This window comes from Onychostruthus taczanowskii, unplaced genomic scaffold (genome assembly GCF_017590055.1).
Source record: "Onychostruthus taczanowskii isolate IOZ18803 unplaced genomic scaffold, ASM1759005v1 scaffold58, whole genome shotgun sequence".
NCBI classification, from domain to species: Eukaryota; Metazoa; Chordata; class Aves; order Passeriformes; family Passeridae; genus Onychostruthus; species Onychostruthus taczanowskii.
In genome coordinates this window covers 8,996,022-9,015,951 of record NW_024503457.1, presented here as the reverse complement: position 1 = coordinate 9,015,951, position 19,930 = coordinate 8,996,022, and the positions used below count along the sequence as shown (strand labels likewise).

General features: G+C 37.1%; 1 protein-coding gene across 2 annotated transcripts in view; it reads left to right on the top strand.

The window, feature by feature from the left end:
• The window catches only part of TMEM131 (transmembrane protein 131), a 92,300-nt gene that overhangs the window by 61,398 nt on the left and 10,972 nt on the right, over nucleotides 1–19,930 (top strand). Inside the window, exons 18-32 of one of the 2 annotated variants that reach the window (XM_041418091.1) lie at nucleotides 265–369; nucleotides 1,666–1,752; nucleotides 4,879–5,031; nucleotides 5,186–5,261; nucleotides 5,367–5,481; nucleotides 6,967–7,105; nucleotides 7,197–7,306; nucleotides 7,686–7,752; nucleotides 8,683–8,834; nucleotides 10,100–10,242; nucleotides 11,361–11,547; nucleotides 12,608–12,793; nucleotides 14,750–14,908; nucleotides 15,493–16,088; nucleotides 19,198–19,373. In XM_041418091.1, coding sequence (XP_041274025.1) covers nucleotides 265–369; nucleotides 1,666–1,752; nucleotides 4,879–5,031; nucleotides 5,186–5,261; nucleotides 5,367–5,481; nucleotides 6,967–7,105; nucleotides 7,197–7,306; nucleotides 7,686–7,752; nucleotides 8,683–8,834; nucleotides 10,100–10,242; nucleotides 11,361–11,547; nucleotides 12,608–12,793; nucleotides 14,750–14,908; nucleotides 15,493–16,088; nucleotides 19,198–19,373 — 2,451 coding nt within the window. Of the gene's footprint in view, nucleotides 1–264; nucleotides 370–1,665; nucleotides 1,753–4,878; nucleotides 5,032–5,185; nucleotides 5,262–5,363; nucleotides 5,482–6,966; nucleotides 7,106–7,196; nucleotides 7,307–7,685; nucleotides 7,753–8,682; nucleotides 8,835–10,099; nucleotides 10,243–11,360; nucleotides 11,548–12,607; nucleotides 12,794–14,749; nucleotides 14,909–15,492; nucleotides 16,089–19,197; nucleotides 19,374–19,930 lie in introns of both variants that reach the window. The other variant, XM_041418090.1, reaches the window with a different exon arrangement.

The following is a 19,930-nucleotide window of genomic DNA, read 5'->3' as shown; positions in this document are numbered from 1 at the left end:
TAAATTTATTTTAAGGAGCAGCATTATATTTACCCTTTCCAAACCTAAACCAATCTCGAAACCCTCAGATGATGCTTGTTGTTAATCTGGGATGAGTGGAAATTTATTACCAGAAGGGAATAGATAATTCTTGTGTTAGTCACTTATGTATATGAACACATTGTTTGTCACTGACAGTAGTTTTAAATGGATTTTGAGTCTGGTTTTCATGAAATTTCTTTTTGTTTAGTGGAATACATTGGTAACTTTTTCTACCATTTACAGGTGATCCTTGCATCAGGCTATTATGCAGTGTTCAGAGTAAATCTAATAGCGAAAGAACTTGAAGGAATTCACGACGGAGCTGTACAGATCACAACAGATTATGAGGTATATTTATTGTATAATAAATGAGTGTTGCCCAAAAGATCTGTTTAGTCTTTAAGTGTGTATTAGTGGACAGACTGTAGCATAAGTTGAGGTTGGAAGGGAAGGTTATCTTTGCAAGTTAACCCTGCATAATACAACAGGAATGCTACTTATGCTTTTATTATGATTTTTGTCCAGCTTTCAGAAATATCCATTTAAATCTGACCTAATGCTTTGCAGTTTGGGTTTTTCAGTGGCATGACACCTCCTTAAAGCATCAATGCATGAATCTTGGGGCGTATCAAGCTCTGATAATGGGCTTCTCCGTATGTTATCAGTTACTGAAACTAAGCTGTAATATCAGACATTTTTGTCAAAATGCAATGTAAAAGGTGTTTTGGAGAGTCATAGAATCATTAAGGTTAAAAAAGACTAAATATCACCATGCCCACTAAACCATTCTGCAGCTTGCCACAGTTTGCTGGCAGTTGATGAAACAGAATCCTTGTACTGATTATTATGGGAGAGAACAACTGGTTGCCTCAACTTCATGTGCCTTGTTGTTGCAGGAGACAGGGTCCAATGAATAAGGCAATCTGTATTTAATATCTTTGTGTGATATATGGAAAAAATCCCCAAATGTGACTCTGTGCTTATGAGGTCAGGAAATTTTATCACTGATTGTGTGGTTCTGATGGTGCTACAGAAAATGAGAAATTCCCAAATTCTGCCAGTTGAGATTTTAAGCTTTCCTTTAGTATATCCTCACATGTAGGTGACCCTTCAGCCCCAGATTCTGAAGCCTTTTATTTTCTTGCTTGTTACAAGTTATTCTACTTGTATTGGTACTTGAATCTCATTGCCATCCCTTCCAGCTACTTTTTCAAAGTGTGTCTCAAGGTATTAAAATAATACCTCTCAATGTTTTGAGAAGTTGGGTCTATCTTCTTCCCTCAGTTACTTTAAAGATTTTACTCTCCTGTTTTCCAGCAAAGTAAGCCCCATTCAAATGAAATCTATATAATATCCCATTGGGGAGCTTATGTTTTCAGTATACTTTTCTGTTCCATGTAGAAGAGAACTGAGGATGGCTGAGTAAAGGAGTGCTTCCTGACAGTATGCAGTTCAAAACACGATAATGGGTTGAAATCTCAATTCATGTCTCTGTGTTTTAAATGTCTATATAATCCTAGGCTATATTAATTGTAAAATTTTAGGGTTTTGTTAGCCTATGCAATTTAAAAGGGGAAGAGGCATTTAAAGGCTGGAAATATAAGGGTTTTTCAAATTTTTCTTTTTTTTTTTTTTTTGGTCCAGATTTTAACAATACCAGTGAAGGCTGTGATTGCTGTAGGCTCATTGACCTGCTCCCCAAAACACGTTTTTCTTCCACCTTCTTTTCCGGTAAGAGAGTTGGGGAGGATTAAATGTTTACTTGCTGTGTTTTTTCTTTATATGCCCTTTTCAAGGGAGACCACTGTCCTGAATTCTATGTCAGATTGCCGGAGAGATTGTGCTACTTAACTGTTATGATCAGTTTGTCATTATTTTGGGGGTTGTTTGGGATTTTTCCACTATGTGTTCCGAGCATGAGTTGTCCCTACATCTCCTCAATAGCCCAATTGAATGGGATCTTGGAATACTCATGTAATGAGATAGATCACATCAGAGGAAGATAGGTCAGTCAGCAGGACTTCAGTGGGTGTTTGCTGCAATTGCCACATATTCCATCTTCCTGCTGATCTCCTGTGTCACAAATTCTTCTGAAGTCTTTTGCTACTCTTGAGGTCAAATAGTCATGCCTACAGTTGCAAAGGCCACTAGTTGCTTTTTATCTTTAAGATTTTTTTTTACTATATAGCCTCACCATTATATGGATACTTTTTACATTGAGTGCCACATCAAAAACTTCATTATGACCTACTTCATAAGCTTTTGATAAGTTAAAATAGCTTAAAGATCCACTTCCCTTTCATTCACTGGAGATAAAGCAGTTTCTGCATTCTCTATCTGAATCTACTAGAATTATTAGAAATTATTATCATTATGATGATTATGAAGAAGAATTCATGTGAAGAATGTCCCTTTTGAGTGCCACATAAAAATATTTTGTTCCATGTTGGACCATAAAGAACTAATATTTTTTTAATCTCCTTTGAGTTTGTTCCAGCTGAAATGGTTAAAGAACTTCTCAGTATTTTATAGTAATAAGCAGTCTTGTCAGCTTGATTTTTGGGGGCCCTCTGTTTGGTTGGTTTGTTTGTTTTGTGATTTTTTTTTGCTTTGGTTTTGCAATTTTTTTTTTTTTTTTTATTTTTTTTTTTTTATTTTTTTTGTGGGGGGGTTGTTTGTTTGTGTTTCTTTTGTTTATTTAATTTAGCTTTATTTTGTTTTGGCAGATACTATTTCTCATAGTACCTGTGTTCCTCAGGCATAGATTCCTTGCTATCATCATTCTTTCTCTTCCCTAGATTATTGTGATTTTTGTTGTCTTCATGCTTTTTCTAAGAATGCTTTCAGACAAATTATTCTTTCAGGGGATCTTTGGCCTCCTGCATTTTGTTTGGGAGTATAGATTCAGATATAATTATCACCATTGACAAGATTATAGACTATTTACTGTGTTCAAGCCCCAAGCTTTTCAGAGCAGTCATCTTCACTTACTACTTCCATTAATTGATCACTTAGCTCTTTTTATATTTGAAAACGTAAAATACTTACTTTTACTTTTCTTGGAATAATTTCAAACGAAACTTATGCTCGCTGAATTGATGCTAATCAAACATTTAGTTCTTCTGTAATGCCTCTATTACTTACGAAAATAAGCCTAAAATAGCACCAGTTCTTTTTGTTTCAGTGTTTGGTGGAGAAACTTGGCAGCTACACCATCCAGGAATAACTAGGTGCTACTATTTTAGTAACACATGCTTTTCAGTTCATACTTAGGATGTAATTCTCCTGCAGCTGCCTGGTTCCCAGAGCTGTCTGTCTGTTTATAATTTTAGTGTATTTGTACCTAAGTGTGATTTCTGGTATTCTGTTGAAGGTTGTCACAATACACTGACAGTGTATACAGGCCTTGTAAAGGTCAGCATCTTGGTTTAAACAAATCTTAGCTCTGTTGACTTCTGCTTCATAGTGTCATCTTAGCCTCACAGTGCCACCTCTCAGCTCTTCCCTGATCAAAGCTCATCTTTGAGGACCTCTATGCTAAATGACATTGTTCTGTTTTTCTTATTACTGCTGAACAATTTTTTTCCCCTTGTCTGTTGTTTCATGTCTAAATGCTATGTAAAGGTCTTAGTAAAATACTGTTTATTTGTTCTAGAGGCTTTAACAAACCTGTATCTTGTGCTATTGATGACAGTTTGTTACTCATAGGAATTCACAGATGAAGCTCAGATAGACCTCCTAATTCAGTTTAACAGGACTGTACTGTTGAGGATTTATTCTTGTACTTTCTTTCCTTCTGCAATTACTACTCTTGTGACTGTTGCAATATGTAACTGTTTCCTGAGGCCACAGGCAAATTTTGAACCTGCATAAGACCTCTTCTACTTTAAGACCACTTAAACTTAGAGAATTTTTTTAGAAGTCTAAAGTATTGATATAAGGGGAAAAAGAAAAACATGCTCATTTACAGATAGCCTTGGATATTTATATTTGCTTGTACTGATTTCTTTTTTTTTTTTTTTACATAAATCTGAAGTCTCCCCACCAGTCCTGAATTGCACTTTTCTCTGCTTTTGTTTCTATTATTTGTTTCATCTATGCATATCAGGGTTGAGTGTTGAGCTAAGGTGTAAAATATGACCATGGAATCATTGATTTACAACTGAGGCAGGGGTAGAGCTTGAGTCTTGTGAGGATTTTGATCATGACAATTAAACTACATTTTCTGTGCTTAAAAGGTGAAGTAACATTTACTCAGAAAAGGAGGCAGGCTGTAAAGGTGTGGGGAAAAAACGTCCTGTTTTCTTCTTAAATGTAGTTTTGATGTTGTGTCATAATTACATTTGGGAGCAGGAAGGAGGGTTTTAAAAGCTCTCTGTCACCTGTAGTTTTTGTAATCGTAGATTCTCTTTACTCTTCTCTTCAGATGATTTCTGATTCTTAGCAACTAATTACTATTTCTAATTGCCAGCAGTGATCTTTTACAAAAAGACTGTTTCCCTTTAGTAACAGGAATCTCAGCAAACTGAAGTTTTCTCTTGCCTTTCCTCTTCTGATATTTTTTATCATGATTTGATTAAAGAGAGCTGTTGTTTGAGCCCTTCCAAGATACTTCAGGTGTTCTTAATTTTCAGAGAAGGGTGAACTGTGTTTGGAAGCAAATGGAGGAAAAAAATACAACTTCACATAAACTTACCACCTTGAAGTGTTGCAAATGGCATTTCTTTAGGATAGCGTAGTTAAAATCGCAGTTTAACATTTCAGCAGTGCTCTGGTCTTTGCCAGCCTGCATAAATAGATACATATGCTGGGGGAAAATGCATATCCTGCAGACTTTCTTCCTTTTATTTTCCTTAGGGGAAAGTAGTTCACCAGAGCCTGAACATTATGAACTCCTTTTCTCAGAAAGTGAAAATACAACACATACGGTCTCTGTCAGAAGATGTAAGGTTTTATTATAAGAGGCTAAGAAGTAATAAAGAAGATTTAGAGCCAGGAAAAAAATCAAAGGTTTGTTTATGTCTTATTTCTAAACATTTATAAGTTCTCTTTTCTATATAGCATATGTAAAGTTTCTGTGTTCAACAGAAATCTTCCCTCTTTTTTTCTTTGGTTATTAGATTTAATGTGTTGTTTAATTGATTGGCTCTTACATGTTTTGCAGATTGCAAATATTTATTTTGATCCTGGTTTACAGTGCGGAGATCATTGTTATGTAGGACTGCCTTTTGTATCTAAATGTAAGTAAAGTTCAACTTTATAATGAAAATAATTTAAAATGAGTTTTCTCCTTAAGTAATGATTTTACTTGAACATTTATAAAAACCCATTATTTCCTACAGCAGATTCTAAAGTTCAGCACAGCATAGCAATGCAAGAAGATGTATGGGATACTGACTGGGATTTGCATGAGAATTTATTCAAAGAATGGACAGAAATAAAAGAGAACTCAAGCCATAGGTAAGTATTTTATTCCTGTTGTTTGCTCAGGCTTTAAGTCAGTAATAATCCTGTGATATTTGTGGTCTTATAGAATACAAAGCTTGTTAATATTGCTGTGCTCTTTAAGAGAGGGAGCCTAGAAGGAATTGCTTGGCCTTCTCTACAAAACTTTTGAAAGTTAAAAACAGTAATAATGTTCCTCAAATTAAAGGCAACACTGAAAGTTAATATTCACTGAGTTGATGGAGTTCTTTACAAGATTGTAACAGCAAGGCAGTCTCTACTCCACAAAAATTTCCAAAACCAGATTATACTGGTTGTTCAGTATCCCTGTTTAAACTGTTTTAAAATAGTATCCTCAATGTCCCTTCTAAGATTTCATAAGGTTTTCTGTTATTACCATACCATGATATTTGCATTTCAGTGAATTACCAAATTTTCTTGTATTTTACTTTGAGAAGATTAATGGTTGCTACTTAATATTTAGAAAAATTAAACTCTGTAGACTGCTACATACCTTTTAAACATCTGTCTTCTCATACATAAAGTTGATTGAATCTCCAAGAGACACGAGTTAACATAAACAGCGTGTGTGTCTTTTGTGTTGATAGCATCCAGATTACCCTTTCAGAAAAAGCATGTGAAGAAGCAAAATGTCTGTGTGCAACTAAATAGAATAACAAAATCATTCCCTTCTTATCAGTTCGGTGTTTTAATGGTGATATATTATTAACTCCTGAGAAAATCTGATCTAAACAGAATTCTCTACTTAGCCACACCAGTAACTTTCAAGAATGTTCTATCCCCTACAATAAGAGAACAGTAAAGGAGAATGCTGCTGAAGATTAGTTCTGAATAAGAAGTAGTTCTAACTTGAATATACAATGCTTTAATATTATTTAATATATTTTAAAATACTTACTCTTTTTAAGAGAGTTAAAGTTACTCAGCTGTCCAAAGGATCATTCAGGGAAAGGAGAAAGAACTTCTGAAAACAGAGAGGTTGTGACTTGGACATTTGGAGTTTTTCCAAAATATTTCTCTGGGTTTGAAGCCTAATATTTTGTCTGTTTTGCTGAGTGGAGTGCTCAGTACTTTTAGTTTAGTTTCAGTTTGTGCTGGAGAGCTTGTGGGAGAAGGGGACCCAAGTCTGTTGTGGAGGTTGTTTAATAACAAAGAACTTAATTCACTGATGGAAGTAGGGGCTAGCACCAAGTATGACTTGTTCAAATTTGCTTTAGGTTTATTAGACGGAGGTGCAGGCACACAGTCTGTGCATCCATTGCATTTAGAGTAGATGTACTGATTTACTGTGCCTATGCAGGCAAAATACATTTTCTGGATTGTGGATGCTATATGGAGTTTTTCCTTTCTACTGGTTTGTACCTTTGCAAATCGTCAAATAGATTTTGGGTCATTTTTCTTACTGATCTGAATCTCAGTGATAGTCTCAAAATTTGTTTTTGCAAAACATAAAAGTGAGTTTTATAACTGTTTCTCCAGACTGAATGCTGTATTTGAAGTGGACACAGATCTTCAGAAGAATGTTCGGTTGAAAATTACAGCAGAAATGTCCTGGCCTTCCATCCTTAGTTCCCCACGCCATCTAAACTTCCCTCTTACCAACACAAACAGCTCATCAGTAAGTTATTTTAGTGATAGTATCATTTAAACAGATATTTCTAATTGCATTAATGGTAATGTAAACTTATAAAAAAATTCTTTCTGAATAGGAAGAAGAAATTTTTCTAGAAAATCCAGCTGATGCTCCTGTGTATGTTCAGTTTCTTCCAGTAGCTCTGTATTCTAGCCCATCCACTTTTGTTGATAAGCTGTTAGAACGGTAAGTGTTGTTGTGGAATCCTTGGGGTGTTCTTTCTGGGCACAGAAAATCTATTTTACAAGGAATGAGTGCATGATATGGCAGTTGTGTTGGTAGTTCATATTGGCCACCTCTAACATTTGAATCGTTAGGCCAGTTGAGAACTGAATCTCTTGCCACTGAACACACATCTGAATTTTTTACTGTGCTAAAATGTGTTTACATTTTTTCCTTAACTTGATGTACAATGGGGGGAAATAAAAAAAAATAAAATTAAGTGATGCTTTCAGATGCATATGGGGCTACCATAGACACTTGATTTGTGCTAAAATTCATAAATGCAAGTATGCCATTACCTTCCCTGATCTGTGAGAAAGAAAAAATTGCAATTTCATTTCAGGTTTAATTTGAGTAAACCAGCTAATTTCAATCAGAGGACTCTAGAGTTCCAGGTCTTCAGAAATTGTGTACGTATTTCAATACTTTCTTGGTAATTTTAAATTCAGGTATTTTAATGTTTTAATAAGAGTTCAGTCATAGATGTCTTCGAGTTTAGGTATTAGTGTGGAAAATGCAATATAAATGTAATATCTGTTGGAGACCAGGAAATTGGGAAAAGAAATATTTCTTCAAATGTGACTAATAAAGTGTCACTTTTTCTATATGCTTACATTATAATACAACTGTGGAAGTTACAGGAAAACTACATTTTCTCATTCACTTATTGGCAGAAATATTTTCTTCAGCGTAGTGGTTACTAGTTCTAAAATTAGCAAAGAATTGATTATTCCATTGCTTTGTTGATTCTTTTAAGTGATTTGAGTATTGTGGACTACTTTTATGTGTGTGCATTTTCATATAGAGCATGCCACCCACATCCTAAGCACTACCTTTTTTATCTGATTTTTCCCCTCCATTTGCAGTTTGTTTTAGATTACCATTCCATGCTTATTCAGTGTCTCAAGACAAATGGCAAACTTAGCAAAATACACTTCTTTGAGTAGGTCTTCTGTTTGGTTTGCTTTACAATGGAAAATTCCAAGGAGAAAAAATAGTCCATAATGGTTTGATACTAGTTTAGTGTTCAAAATATATATGTAAGAACTTCTGATCTTTTTCTTCCACTAGAACTTTATGAATCTACATGGGTGAAGTTTAGCTAAGTTCTGTTTTGTTGTGTTGTTCTGCTTCTCCATTAACGCAAGCAGTTTACTAATAAGTAGGGAAATTCTTGTGCTATCAGAGTTTCTGGTTTAAAAAACCAGAATATGTCATTGAGTAGTATCCTTTTTTAGGACAAGACCAATTTTCTGGCTAAAATAATGCCATTTCTATCAAATACATGTAAAAATGCCCTATTTTTTAAAGCCTTGCTTTGTTTGCCCCACCCTCTTAAGGTCCAACCACTACAGACCACTGTGGGACTTACAAAGAGCCTGGCTCGTCATTCCATTTTAAGTTTAATATTAAAACCTGGTGAGAGAAAGTCTGTCAAAGTAAAGTTCACTCCAGCTCTTAACAAAACTGTTTCATCATTGATTGTTATCAGGTAAGAGATATTTCGGAAATAACTGTGAGTTTTTCTGTTTTTCTGTTTATGTATAATATCATACTTGTGATCAGCTGTCCAGAAGCTATTGCTTTTACAAGAATAATTGTAGAATCCTGTGTGTCTGCAGAGCAATTTGATGTCATTGTGACATGTCTTAGAGTATTTAAACTGTATTCATATATATTCAGTGATATAAATATATAAGCCACTGTTCTACTTGCCACAGAATCACAGAAGGGCTTGGTTTGGAAGGGAACTTTGAAAGTCATTAATCCAACCCCCCTGCAATACCAGGGACATATTCAGGTTTCTCAAAGGTCTCTCAAAGGTCTGTCTGATCTTGAATGTTTCCAAGGATGGGGCATGTATAACCTCTCGGGGCAATCTGTTCCAGTGTTTCAGTACCCTCATTGTAATTTTTTTTTCCCTAAATCTAATCTGAATCTACCCTGTTTTAGTTTTAAAACTATCACTCCTTTTCCTGTCACTACTGAACCTATTAAAAAGTTTGTCCCCATCTGTATCGCAGGCTCCCTTTACTGGAGCTCCTGGTCACCCTGAAGCCTTCTCTTCTCCAGGCTGAATAATCCCAGTTCTCTCAGCCTCTCCTCACAGCAGAGGTGCTCTATCCCTCTGATCATTTTGGTGCCTCTTGTCTGGACTTGTTCCAACAGGTCCCTGTCCGTCCTGTGCTGGGAACCCCAGAGCTGGACATAGCACTCCTGGTGGGGTCTCAGCAGAGCAGAGCAAAGGGGCAGAATCCCCTCCCTCACCCTGCTCCCACGCTCTTTGGATGCAGCCCAGGGCTTTCTGTGCTGTGAGTGTGCATTGCTGGGTCATGTCCAGCCTCTCACCCACCAATACATGGAGATTGGATTTCTGAAATACATTCTACTCTGTCTTGAAAGAAAGGTCTCTGATTAGAGATGCCCTTTGCAAGATGAAGCTACAATGCAAGTTCAGTCTTTCTAGTAAAGAGCATTGAGTTCACTTTTGTGTCAGGTGTGATGCCTTAGTAAGAGATACAGATTTTACTAGTATTTCACTGGGGTTTGTATTTGTATGTTAGTTTGTGATTTCTTCGGGTTTTGTCTTGCAAACACTACATTTGAGACCCCTGCTGTTTACTTCCATAATGTGGAGAATTAACTGTGGAGCAGCTGTTTGAACGGGATGTTTGTTCTCCAGATTTGGCATATGGACTCATAGTCTATGGAGAAGCTTTTATGAATGTTGCCCCTCACCCATTTTTTTCCCCACAGAAATAATTTGACTGTAGTAGATGCCATAATGGTACAAGGACAAGGAACAACTGAGAGCTTGAAGGTTGCAGGCAAACCTCCTGGTCCAGGAAGTTCTTTACGCTTTAAAATCACAGAAGCATTATTAAAAGACTGTTCAGAAAGTGAGTACTTCTTGAGCTAATATGCTGAACAGAAAAGAAGTGTATTTTATGTGTAAAAATTAATGTATGGAAATATTTTTCCCCTCTTCTAGTGACCCAGAAATTCAACTCCTTTAAATACATTAAAATTGCTACTTTATTTAGGCAGAATACAAAATATGTGATGGTTTTTGTTTTAACATGAGAATTAGGAAATAAAACAGAAGCTCTTTGTCCACTTAAATTCAAGACAGAGGAGATAAAGATCTTGGCATATTTACTAATAACATCTCTAGTTCCTAAATTTAATACAGATTGGATTGTGGGTGTAACTTCCAGTGTACTTCTTTTCTTCACGCCTTCATAATCTTTAGGCACATAACCATTGGGGAAAAAAGGTTGGGCATGTTCCTTGATGAAAATTAAATCCCAGCCAGATTCTAGTCTGAGATCAGAGAGAGATTTTCTGCTCTGTAGCCTCAGGCTTGTTTCTGAGAGGAGAGCTAAGAGTACCTTTATTACCTAAGAAACTGGTAAAAGAGTTTTAGTTATATCGGGTATTAAAATCTGTTTTGTTCCTTTGCAGTTTTCCAGACACTTCTAAGTCCCATGTTAATTATTATCTGTGATTATTCTGCTTTTTTTGAGGGGTGACTAAGAAAACTTGAAGTAATGCTTAGTCATTGCCTTTTACCTGTTGTGATTGGGGATTTTTTTTCCTAATAAGATGTATGTAGTTAAGCCATGTATTTTTTTTTTAAGACACAGCAAAAAAAGAAACAAAAAAAAAGTTTTAATTCTTCCCTTGCTGGGACTGTTCACAGAATACCATAACATTAGGAAGTACATGAAAGAGCTTTGCAGCTTAGGTGATTTCTTTGTGGGGCAACAGTGCTGTCAGAAGTTGGGTTTGTGTTTGTTCTGTGATGAGTTTAGAGGGCTCTGGAATTGTACAAGTGCCCTGCCTTGACAGTGATGGGAATCTGGCTGCAGAGATATGTTCCTACAAGTTAATTTCTGTGGACCTTGCTAGTCCCCCTTCTGCTGTAATACTGACAGAACTCTCTTCTGCTGTAAAATATAGATATACTGAAGGACATCTGTTTAGCATAACACTAACCACTGCTGTTTGTTTCTAGAAATGAAATATAAAGAACCAAATTTCACACTCAGAAGAACGTTTAAAGTGGAAAATACAGGGCAGCTGCAGATTAATGTGAAAACGATGGAAATCAGTGGCTACACATGTGAAGGATATGGATTTAAAGTAGTTAACTGTCAGGAATTTGCACTAAGTGCCAATGCCTCTAAAGACATTGTCATATTGTAAGTGGTTTTTCTTATATCTAAATGGAGCATTTAGAATTTTAATTTTGTTTCGGAGGAAAAACTCTCTTGGTTAAATTCTGAGGGTTTTTTTCTGAAGTTTTGAGTGTGTAGGGGTTTTGTACAGTGTTATACGACTATGACATTTTTCTCTCTTCTTGCAAACACTATTTGATTTTTTTATTATACCATGTTTTTGTGACTGACTATTGTATTACTTCTATTACTGTCCAGTAAGTATAACTTGCTGTGTTGGAATAATGTTACTATATGAGGTTATATAAATTTCCCTCATTTAAATTGTGAATGCACATGGGACCTAGACCTACATATGGTTTTGGTGCATTGCAGTATGTAGGAGAGAGCCTTCAGTCCAAGGGTTTTTATTGTAATGCACTGTATTTTAGTCTTGAATATTTCTTCTGTTGCCTTAATGACAATGATTGTGTAGTTCTATCATTTTTTATTGTAAAAAAACTCTGCACCAAACATTGATCTTTTAACAGTGCTTTGTTGTAAAGTTAACTATGCAGAAAATGGTATCTAAAGTTCAGAAATTTCTTATGGTCTGCAGGTGGATGTATGAAATATTGCTGCAGTGAAATAGTATTTCACTAGTATTTCTGCACAATCTTAGTTTGTGATGAGACTGTGATACAGTGGTGATGTTTTTGAAAAGTCAGGTTTGTGACTCAAAGGTGAAGTGTTTGAAAATGTATAGCTCTCACAGTACTTGGTTCCATTACTTAGTCCTGCTGTTACATTTTTACTGCATTCATAGCTTTTATTAACAGGTGTGGTAAAATATTTTCAGGTATTATAACATCATATGGTACCTCAGGAGTAATCTAGAATAAGATGTGTTAAGCATAGGTGTTAATGAACATAGTCAAACACATCTTGAGGTATTTGAAAGATACACAAGTATTTTTAGGCTGTGTGGTAATCAGTGGAGGTGAATTACAGGTTTTTTAATTTATAATTTATGAGTTATAAAAATTGCCTCAAATTTTTGTGCTGTTCATATGAAAAGTTCTGATGTGCTTTATGTTGTTTCCAGGTTTACACCAGATTTCACTGCTTCCAGAGTTATACGTGAATTAAAATTCATCACTGCAGGAGGCTCTGAATTTGTATTTATCTTGAATGCATCGCTTCCATATCACATGTTGGCAACATGTGCTGAAGCACTGCCCAGGCCCAACTGGGAACTGGCACTGTACATAATCATCTCAGGAATAATGAGGTTGTGTGTGTGTTTGTTCTTACTGCTGTATGGGCACGAGCTGCCACTGCTCGAATGTGGGTTACACAGAAGCACATGGGTATTCAGCACATGCTCTAATTGTTGTACAGTAGAATAGGCTAAAAGCAGATCAAATTGATAAACACTCCTATAGATTGAGTGAGAACTGTTTAAGGCAAAGGAGTACTGACTTTCTGCTCAAACCAAGGACAAAATAATACACTTCTTGCTTGAACCTATTTCCTTAAGTGAGATACATACTCCTGTTAGCCCTGATAATCTGTAGGGGTTTTGATAAATAAGCCAAACTTGAGACATATTAGGTATTAAAGCATTGATAGCAGTGAATTCCTGTAGAAATGTAAGCATCCTTCTGGAGTATTGTGCTTTAGAGAGATATAAGGCAGTCACTGTAATGAGCTTAGCAGATGCTTTGGATGAATTTAACTTTGCTGCCACTTGTAATGTGACAGACAACTGGTGATACTAATAATGGGATTTCTGAGAACCTGAAGGACATTGTTTGCAACACTGCACACTTACAGGTTACATAGCAGGATATTAATGCACGTTTTTCCTCAGCAAGCAGACGTGCTAATTATACCTTGTTGAATTATGAGTTGAAAATGCCACCATTTTCACAGTCTAACCTGTACCTATCTTTATATGAAATCAAGAGTTATAAACCCCGTGTCCCTGCTCACCTCTTGAATGTGAGAGACTTTACCCCACTGCTTCTCTTGTGCAGAGAAAACCCTAGCATGGAAACTTATCAGTATGAGTTTTTACTTATCAGTAGCAACAAATGCTGTTTTTCTTAGTGTTAAGCTTATATCTCAGTGTGAAATGTATTGGTGCTGTAGATGCCTCTGAAGTAAAACTGGTCTTTCTGTTTGCTGCAAATCCAAAGCATTATCACACACGTCATATTCCTTTTCTTCCACTACAGTAAATTACTGGCTCTTCCATTTTGCAATTGTTCACTTAGGCTGTCTTTCATTGTAGGGATTAACAAAAGAAATAGAGAAGATAAAGTTACAGCCCACTTGATTTTCTTTTTTGACTCTTCAGCACTTTCCTAAGTAATGCAGTGTTTAGTGAGGAAACTGCATTTTCCAAAGTAAGAGGAAAATTTCTGTTACTTAGGAAATTTTTTGTCGTCACTAACACTGCATTACTTAAAAGTGCTGAGTGAGTACTTATGCGGTTTTCTTCTATATATGGGCTAGAAATGTATGGGCTGTTTGCTTTTAATTTTTTGACAAAGTAATGTTTGTTAGCTCATAAGTGCAGTTTGCTTGGATAATTTTATATGTGCTGTATTTATTAATTAGACTTTACAAAGAATAGAGAATACTAATCCCTTCCCTTTCTATGTCTTTTTCCTGAAAATACAGAAGTCCTTCTTAGCAGCAAACTAGAGAAGAGTCCTATTATATTTTATAATATTCCAAGATTCCTGTGCATAAACTGCCTTTAACTTTTAGGATGCCATCATGTATGTGTTTGCTAGTTGCCACTAAAATAACTCTTCTGTGTGACTGCAAAGTTGTCCTTAATTTCTAGGAATGAACACTAGGAGTTTGTGTAGTCCATGTTTTTTAGTTTGATAATGTGATGTTTATTTTTGCCTTCCCTAAATCACTACTGCTTTGAATAGTGACATGCTTGTGGCTGCAGGTGTTGAAGTCCTACTTTTTTTTCTTTTGGATTAATACACTTGGCAACTGCATGTCAGGCTTGCATCTAGCTCCCATTCTCAGTGCTGGTGATTTGCTTATCATGCCAGTCTTGTGTATGTTATGTTTCTGTCAGACAAAATTGTGGTTTGGATGCAATTTTTAGTATTTTCAGTACAGGATACAAACTTTTTGTCCTGTGTGATTAGAGTCGTTAGTTTTTAAATGCTCAAAACTAAGAAATAAATCCTTAGATGACTACCTTTCTTCTTTGCAGTGTACTCTTTCTCTTGGTAATTGGAACAGCCTATCTAGAAGCTCAAGGAATTTGGGAGCCATTTAGAAGACGCTTGTCCTTTGAGGCCTCAAATCCTCCTTTTGATATGGGAAGGCCACTTGATCTCAGGAGAATAGTTGGAATTTCATCTGATGGAAAGTAAGTAAATGTTTGGGCTTCTTGTGGTACTTTTGCCATTTATTTATTTGCTTCTTTAGTTATCAGGTCAGTTAGAAAGTAATACTGCTCTGTAGAACAGGTGAATGAATAAAGAGATCCCCCACAGTTGCTTGTGAAAAGATGGCTTGTATGAAAAGATGAACTTTATGATTGTAAGGAATATTCTTCTTTTGGGGAAAAAAAAGGAAGGGAAAAAATACATCCACCAAAAATCAAACCCTGCCAAGTTTTCTGTTAACATTCTCAAAAATGAAATGTATAGACTGCAGAAAAAAAATTGCAGGCCAGAAGTTCCTACCTTAGGTGTCTTATGTTAAGTAAAGATCATCTCCTTTCAGTGTTCCCTCCATCATATCTATCAACAGTCATTTTCCTATGTGCAGCAGGTGAGTGAACAGAAAATCGTAAAGGCTACTGCCTTGCCAAACCAGTTTTAGGCATTTTTGCTGGTTGTATGCCAAGGATAGTATAGTTCAAGTCTTCTTTTGGATATAGTGATTCTCTTTTCATAGTCAAGAATGGAAACACTGCAAAGTATGTTGAAACGTGTGTTACTCTTCCAGCTTGAATACACTTGGATCGGATTCTAATCACAGTTCGTCCAGAGGAATTTATGGAGCAGGCAGTTCGTCTTCACGATCCGGTGCAGGGAATCATAAGCAATGCAATGCAACAGCACACCTTCACAGCAATAGAAATACACCTGATGTTGAAAACATCAAATCCAAAACTAATTCAAGTATAACTAACAGGACTTCAGCACAAGCAGCTTCCATGCAGTCAGTAAACAGAACGGGCCCCTTTACCTTGGATTCAGGTGCCACAGCTCAGACTCATGCCGCAGGCAAAAGAGCCAAGGGGACGAGGCAGAACCAGCAGCTGATGCAGCAGCAGGCACCAGCTTTGGCAGAGCAGCCCCTCCAGCAACCCCCTGCATCTGGGCCCCAGCAGCAAGAGCAACAGACTGAAAGTGCTTTGCCACAGCTCCCGCTTCTCAGCCCGCCTCACGGAGAGTGTGCCAGCAGCAGAAGGCACAGCTCAGAGGATTCAGATCTCACTGGGCTCATAGAAACTATGGAAAAAGACTTTGACCACCCAGAATCCCCTTCCCCTGATGTGTTTACAGAACAGCCCCCATCTCCACTAGCAAAAAACAAAGGTAATACAATTCTGTTTTAATGGGATGATTCCCTGTGTAAACTACAGGACAAGGTTTAATCAACTGTAAAGGTCATGTTTTCGTAGTGTGGGAAGGGAGTGCTTCTCTGTGGTTCCCTGCCTGTGCTGGGTGCCTGTGTCTTGAACACTTCTGTTACCTTATGGCAGTGATGTTTGCTGTGCAGTGCTAGCTTGTCATTCTTCCTGCGAAAACGGCAGCATGTTTGGATGAAAGCAGGTGTGAATATCTAACCACTTGAGTCTCTGAAAAGGAAAAATGCTTTTTGGTGCTACTCCTTTGCCTTTGGGTCGGCATCTGTCCCTCTCACCTCCATCATTTGGGCTTGTGGCTCAGGGTTGAGGAAGGGAAAAGGAAGTTGTCCTAGTGTATTGTGAAAAGTGAGGCAGAGAGAAAGGGAGGAGGAGAGGAGAGGGAGAGATGGGTAAATAGTCCCCGTGATATTGTTTGGGAATGGAATTCTTCATGCCCAGACTTGCAGTTGTAGAAAATCCTTAATGTCAGGTGGTCAGCAAATTAATATAAGGCACCTGTGTCTACACATTACATTCATTTTTGGATGAGACTAGAGTTGAGTTGGACTTATTTATCCGTCTTTCCAGTTGTGTAGTGCTTAAAATAATGAATTGAATTTCATGCATTAGATATTTGAAATTATGTCAGTTACTGCCTTCTTATGAACACTTCTTGAAATAGGATTTCTAATTATGATTTTTGCTTTAGCAATTTCAATTGCATCTCAGAGTTATATGATTATTTAGCGTTAATATGTTTATTTCTAAACAATTTTTCATTTTTTCCTACCAACACTTGTACAGAAATGGCATCATGTTGCTTATTAGAGATAAAGTTAAGAAAAGGAATCATGGAAGGCGTATAAACACTACAACATCTGTAAGATTGTGCTCACCAAAGACAAAGGCTTCACTCTGTTAGGTGGTAATGAGTGTAAAGTTCTTAATTAGTTCAGAGTGGATGTTAGGATATGTTTGGACTTTCAAAGTGGAGACTCTGAAGTGGTGAGAGGTTTTGGTGTCCCACTGAAATACACTAGTGTGTTTCTGAGCTGTTATGTTTTTAGTTTTCAGTGATAGGTGGTTGGGAGAATTAAGAGAACTGCCATCAGTTTGTCAGATATTTATTCCATAAAGGCTAAATAGGACTCCAGAAGGTGATATGATTGTAGGGAGGTTTCATGGATGATGTCCATAATGGCAAACAGTGCAGTTTGGAGCTCTGGAAAGCAAAGTGTCTGGTAGTGAGGATGCAGCATTCTCATAGGTTACATATGAACATACATGAGTGTGTAGCGGACTGACCCAGTCCATGTACTGAATGCCTGAAAGCACTTTGTAGTGCATCTGCCATTTCTAGCTCCCTGTAAGAAGGAAGCAGCTCTTGAACTTGAGAGCTTTTTGTGATGCAGCTGCATGCAGTATATGGAGATTGTCAAGTTTGATTTCAAAAGCATATTCCCGCTTCAGATAATGTAGTGTGTCCATTCCCATTTTCCTCTTCAAAAATGTAAAAACATAAAACCATAGGGGAAGTTCCATAGTCTATCTGCACCTACATATACACATGGGTATTTGTCTTTAGATAAGTACTTAGAGCTAATCACAAACTTTTGCAGAAGCAGCAGCTTCTGGACTAAAACTGTCTGTCATAAGACCTTGTGCAGAATTGCTGTTTTATATAGTCTTCTGTTTCAGCTTTCTAATACTTGGATCCTAGCAGGCTGCAGGGGAGGCTGCATTAGATTTTTGTGAAACAGCTGCTTTATGTTACGTTTTAATGTCATTATAACATTTTACATAATTTTCTAATTATGAACATTAAACTGTTTAGCAATGCTGAATGTAGGCTACATTTCAAGCAAATTTTGGAACGAGGCCTTCTGAGGCCCAGCCAAAATGCCCCCAATATGCTGGAAGCCAACCTTGAAAAAATGTTCATAGAAAGATCTACTTGTATTTACATATCTATTTGCATTCACGCTAAAAAGAGTATTTTTATCTCCAATATTTTTGTTGTCCTAGATACTGAAAACACTGATACTTATGTCTTAAAAAACAAAGTTTGAAGGCACTGATGTGTATCTGGTATTTGCCAAAATACTGAGGGCAAATTTCTGGTTTGGTACAAACGTTACCATTTTGCCAAATGAAATATAGCAGCTGTAAGAGTGCTTCCAGTCTCAATTCCAGCTCGAGCTAGTACAAATTCCAGAAGAGGCAGAATCCAGTTATTCAGCACAGGTTACTTGAGTCTTTATCTGAGGGAACAGTTAAATCCATCCAGGAGGCTGTATGCAGGTACTGTGTGGCTCATAAATGAGAGTGCTTATTTTGAAGAGCAGCATCTTAGAAGGATCCTGTGAGTAAAGGCACATACTACAGCTAGTAAGATGTAAGACTGTTGTGAAAGCTCAAACCCTGTGAGAGCACAGCAGCAGGCGACGGTAAGCTCATGAAGACTCTGCACACACGTGAACAGTTGCTTTGTATTGAGAATAGTCCACTCTGAAGGAATAAAATATGTCAGGAGGAGAAAGTATGCTTGGGTGTGAGATTTTTCAGGTTTTGGTCATTTGAGTTTTTTGCCTCATTGCTAGACAAATACTGTTAGTGATTTTTCTCATCCACACTAGTCTTATTTCAAGTTGTTTTCTGTTTTGTTGGGGTTTTTTTTTCAATTGACAAGCATGCTGATCATTTCTGTTAATTTGTTTGGATGGTAGAGCTTTTGCCGTCCTTAGAAATTTACGTTTAAATTTACGTTATGTGGTTTAACTGTCAAATTGCATTCTATAGTGTTCAAAAGGAATGCCAGGAACAGAGCAGAGAGGAATTGTAGACAACTAGGTGCCCACATCTGTGGAGAGGCAACGGGGACAGAGCTCAGGAGCATAAATGTGGTGGTCATTATGGTTCTTCTTTTGCTCACATTTGGTGCAAAGGAGCAAAAGTGGTTGGTGTGTCATAACAGGCAACAAACTTCAGAGGCTTAATGGGGTAGCCTCAGAAATGAAGGGAACTCTCCTGTCTCTGGGCACTGCTGCTGAGCATCTGAAGCATCCTTATTTTCCTAGGAAAAGGGAAAACGATTCAGCGCAAGGCTAAGCCACAGAAGAAGCGGGAAGAAAAGGACAGAAGAGGGAAAGGAAAGCAACAGGAGGATGAGCTGAAAGATTCCTTGGCAGATGATGACAGTTCTTCAACCACAACAGAAACCTCCAACCCAGATACAGAGCCACTTCTCAAAGAGGTATGGCACTGCTGAGAAAAGCCCTTGTATGGCTGTGTGTCACCTGTTGGAGTAGGAACATAGTCTCTCTCCCCCACACCATTCTCATATAATACCTAATAAAGGAAGAATGTTAATTAAAAAAGCACCTTTCCTGATTCTTGCCTTCACTGTATCAAATCTGCACCTCTGAGTGTGAACATGCTTGAGCCCTGTAGTCTCAGGACTAAAAATGCTCAGGTGACTGTGACTTGAATTAGCCAGCAGCTGTCAGCAGCATTGTGGTGATTATCTCCTGGCCTGTTCTATTTGCAGAATAAAATGCCAAAGCGTGGGTGCTAATTTCATTCAGTAATTCAGGTGCATGCTAAATCATGGCTTTTGCCAGTTATAAAGGCTCAGATCAATGGTGGTAACTTGTCAGCACATAGTTAACTTAATTACCTTATACAATTCCCCTACCTTTGCTTAACTTATTCAGATCACATGCTCCAAGGTAATAAACTAATGTCTACAATTTGTGTTGTGGTTGGATTGTCATAGATATTTTGTCCTAAAGCAAACTCTGACAAACAAAG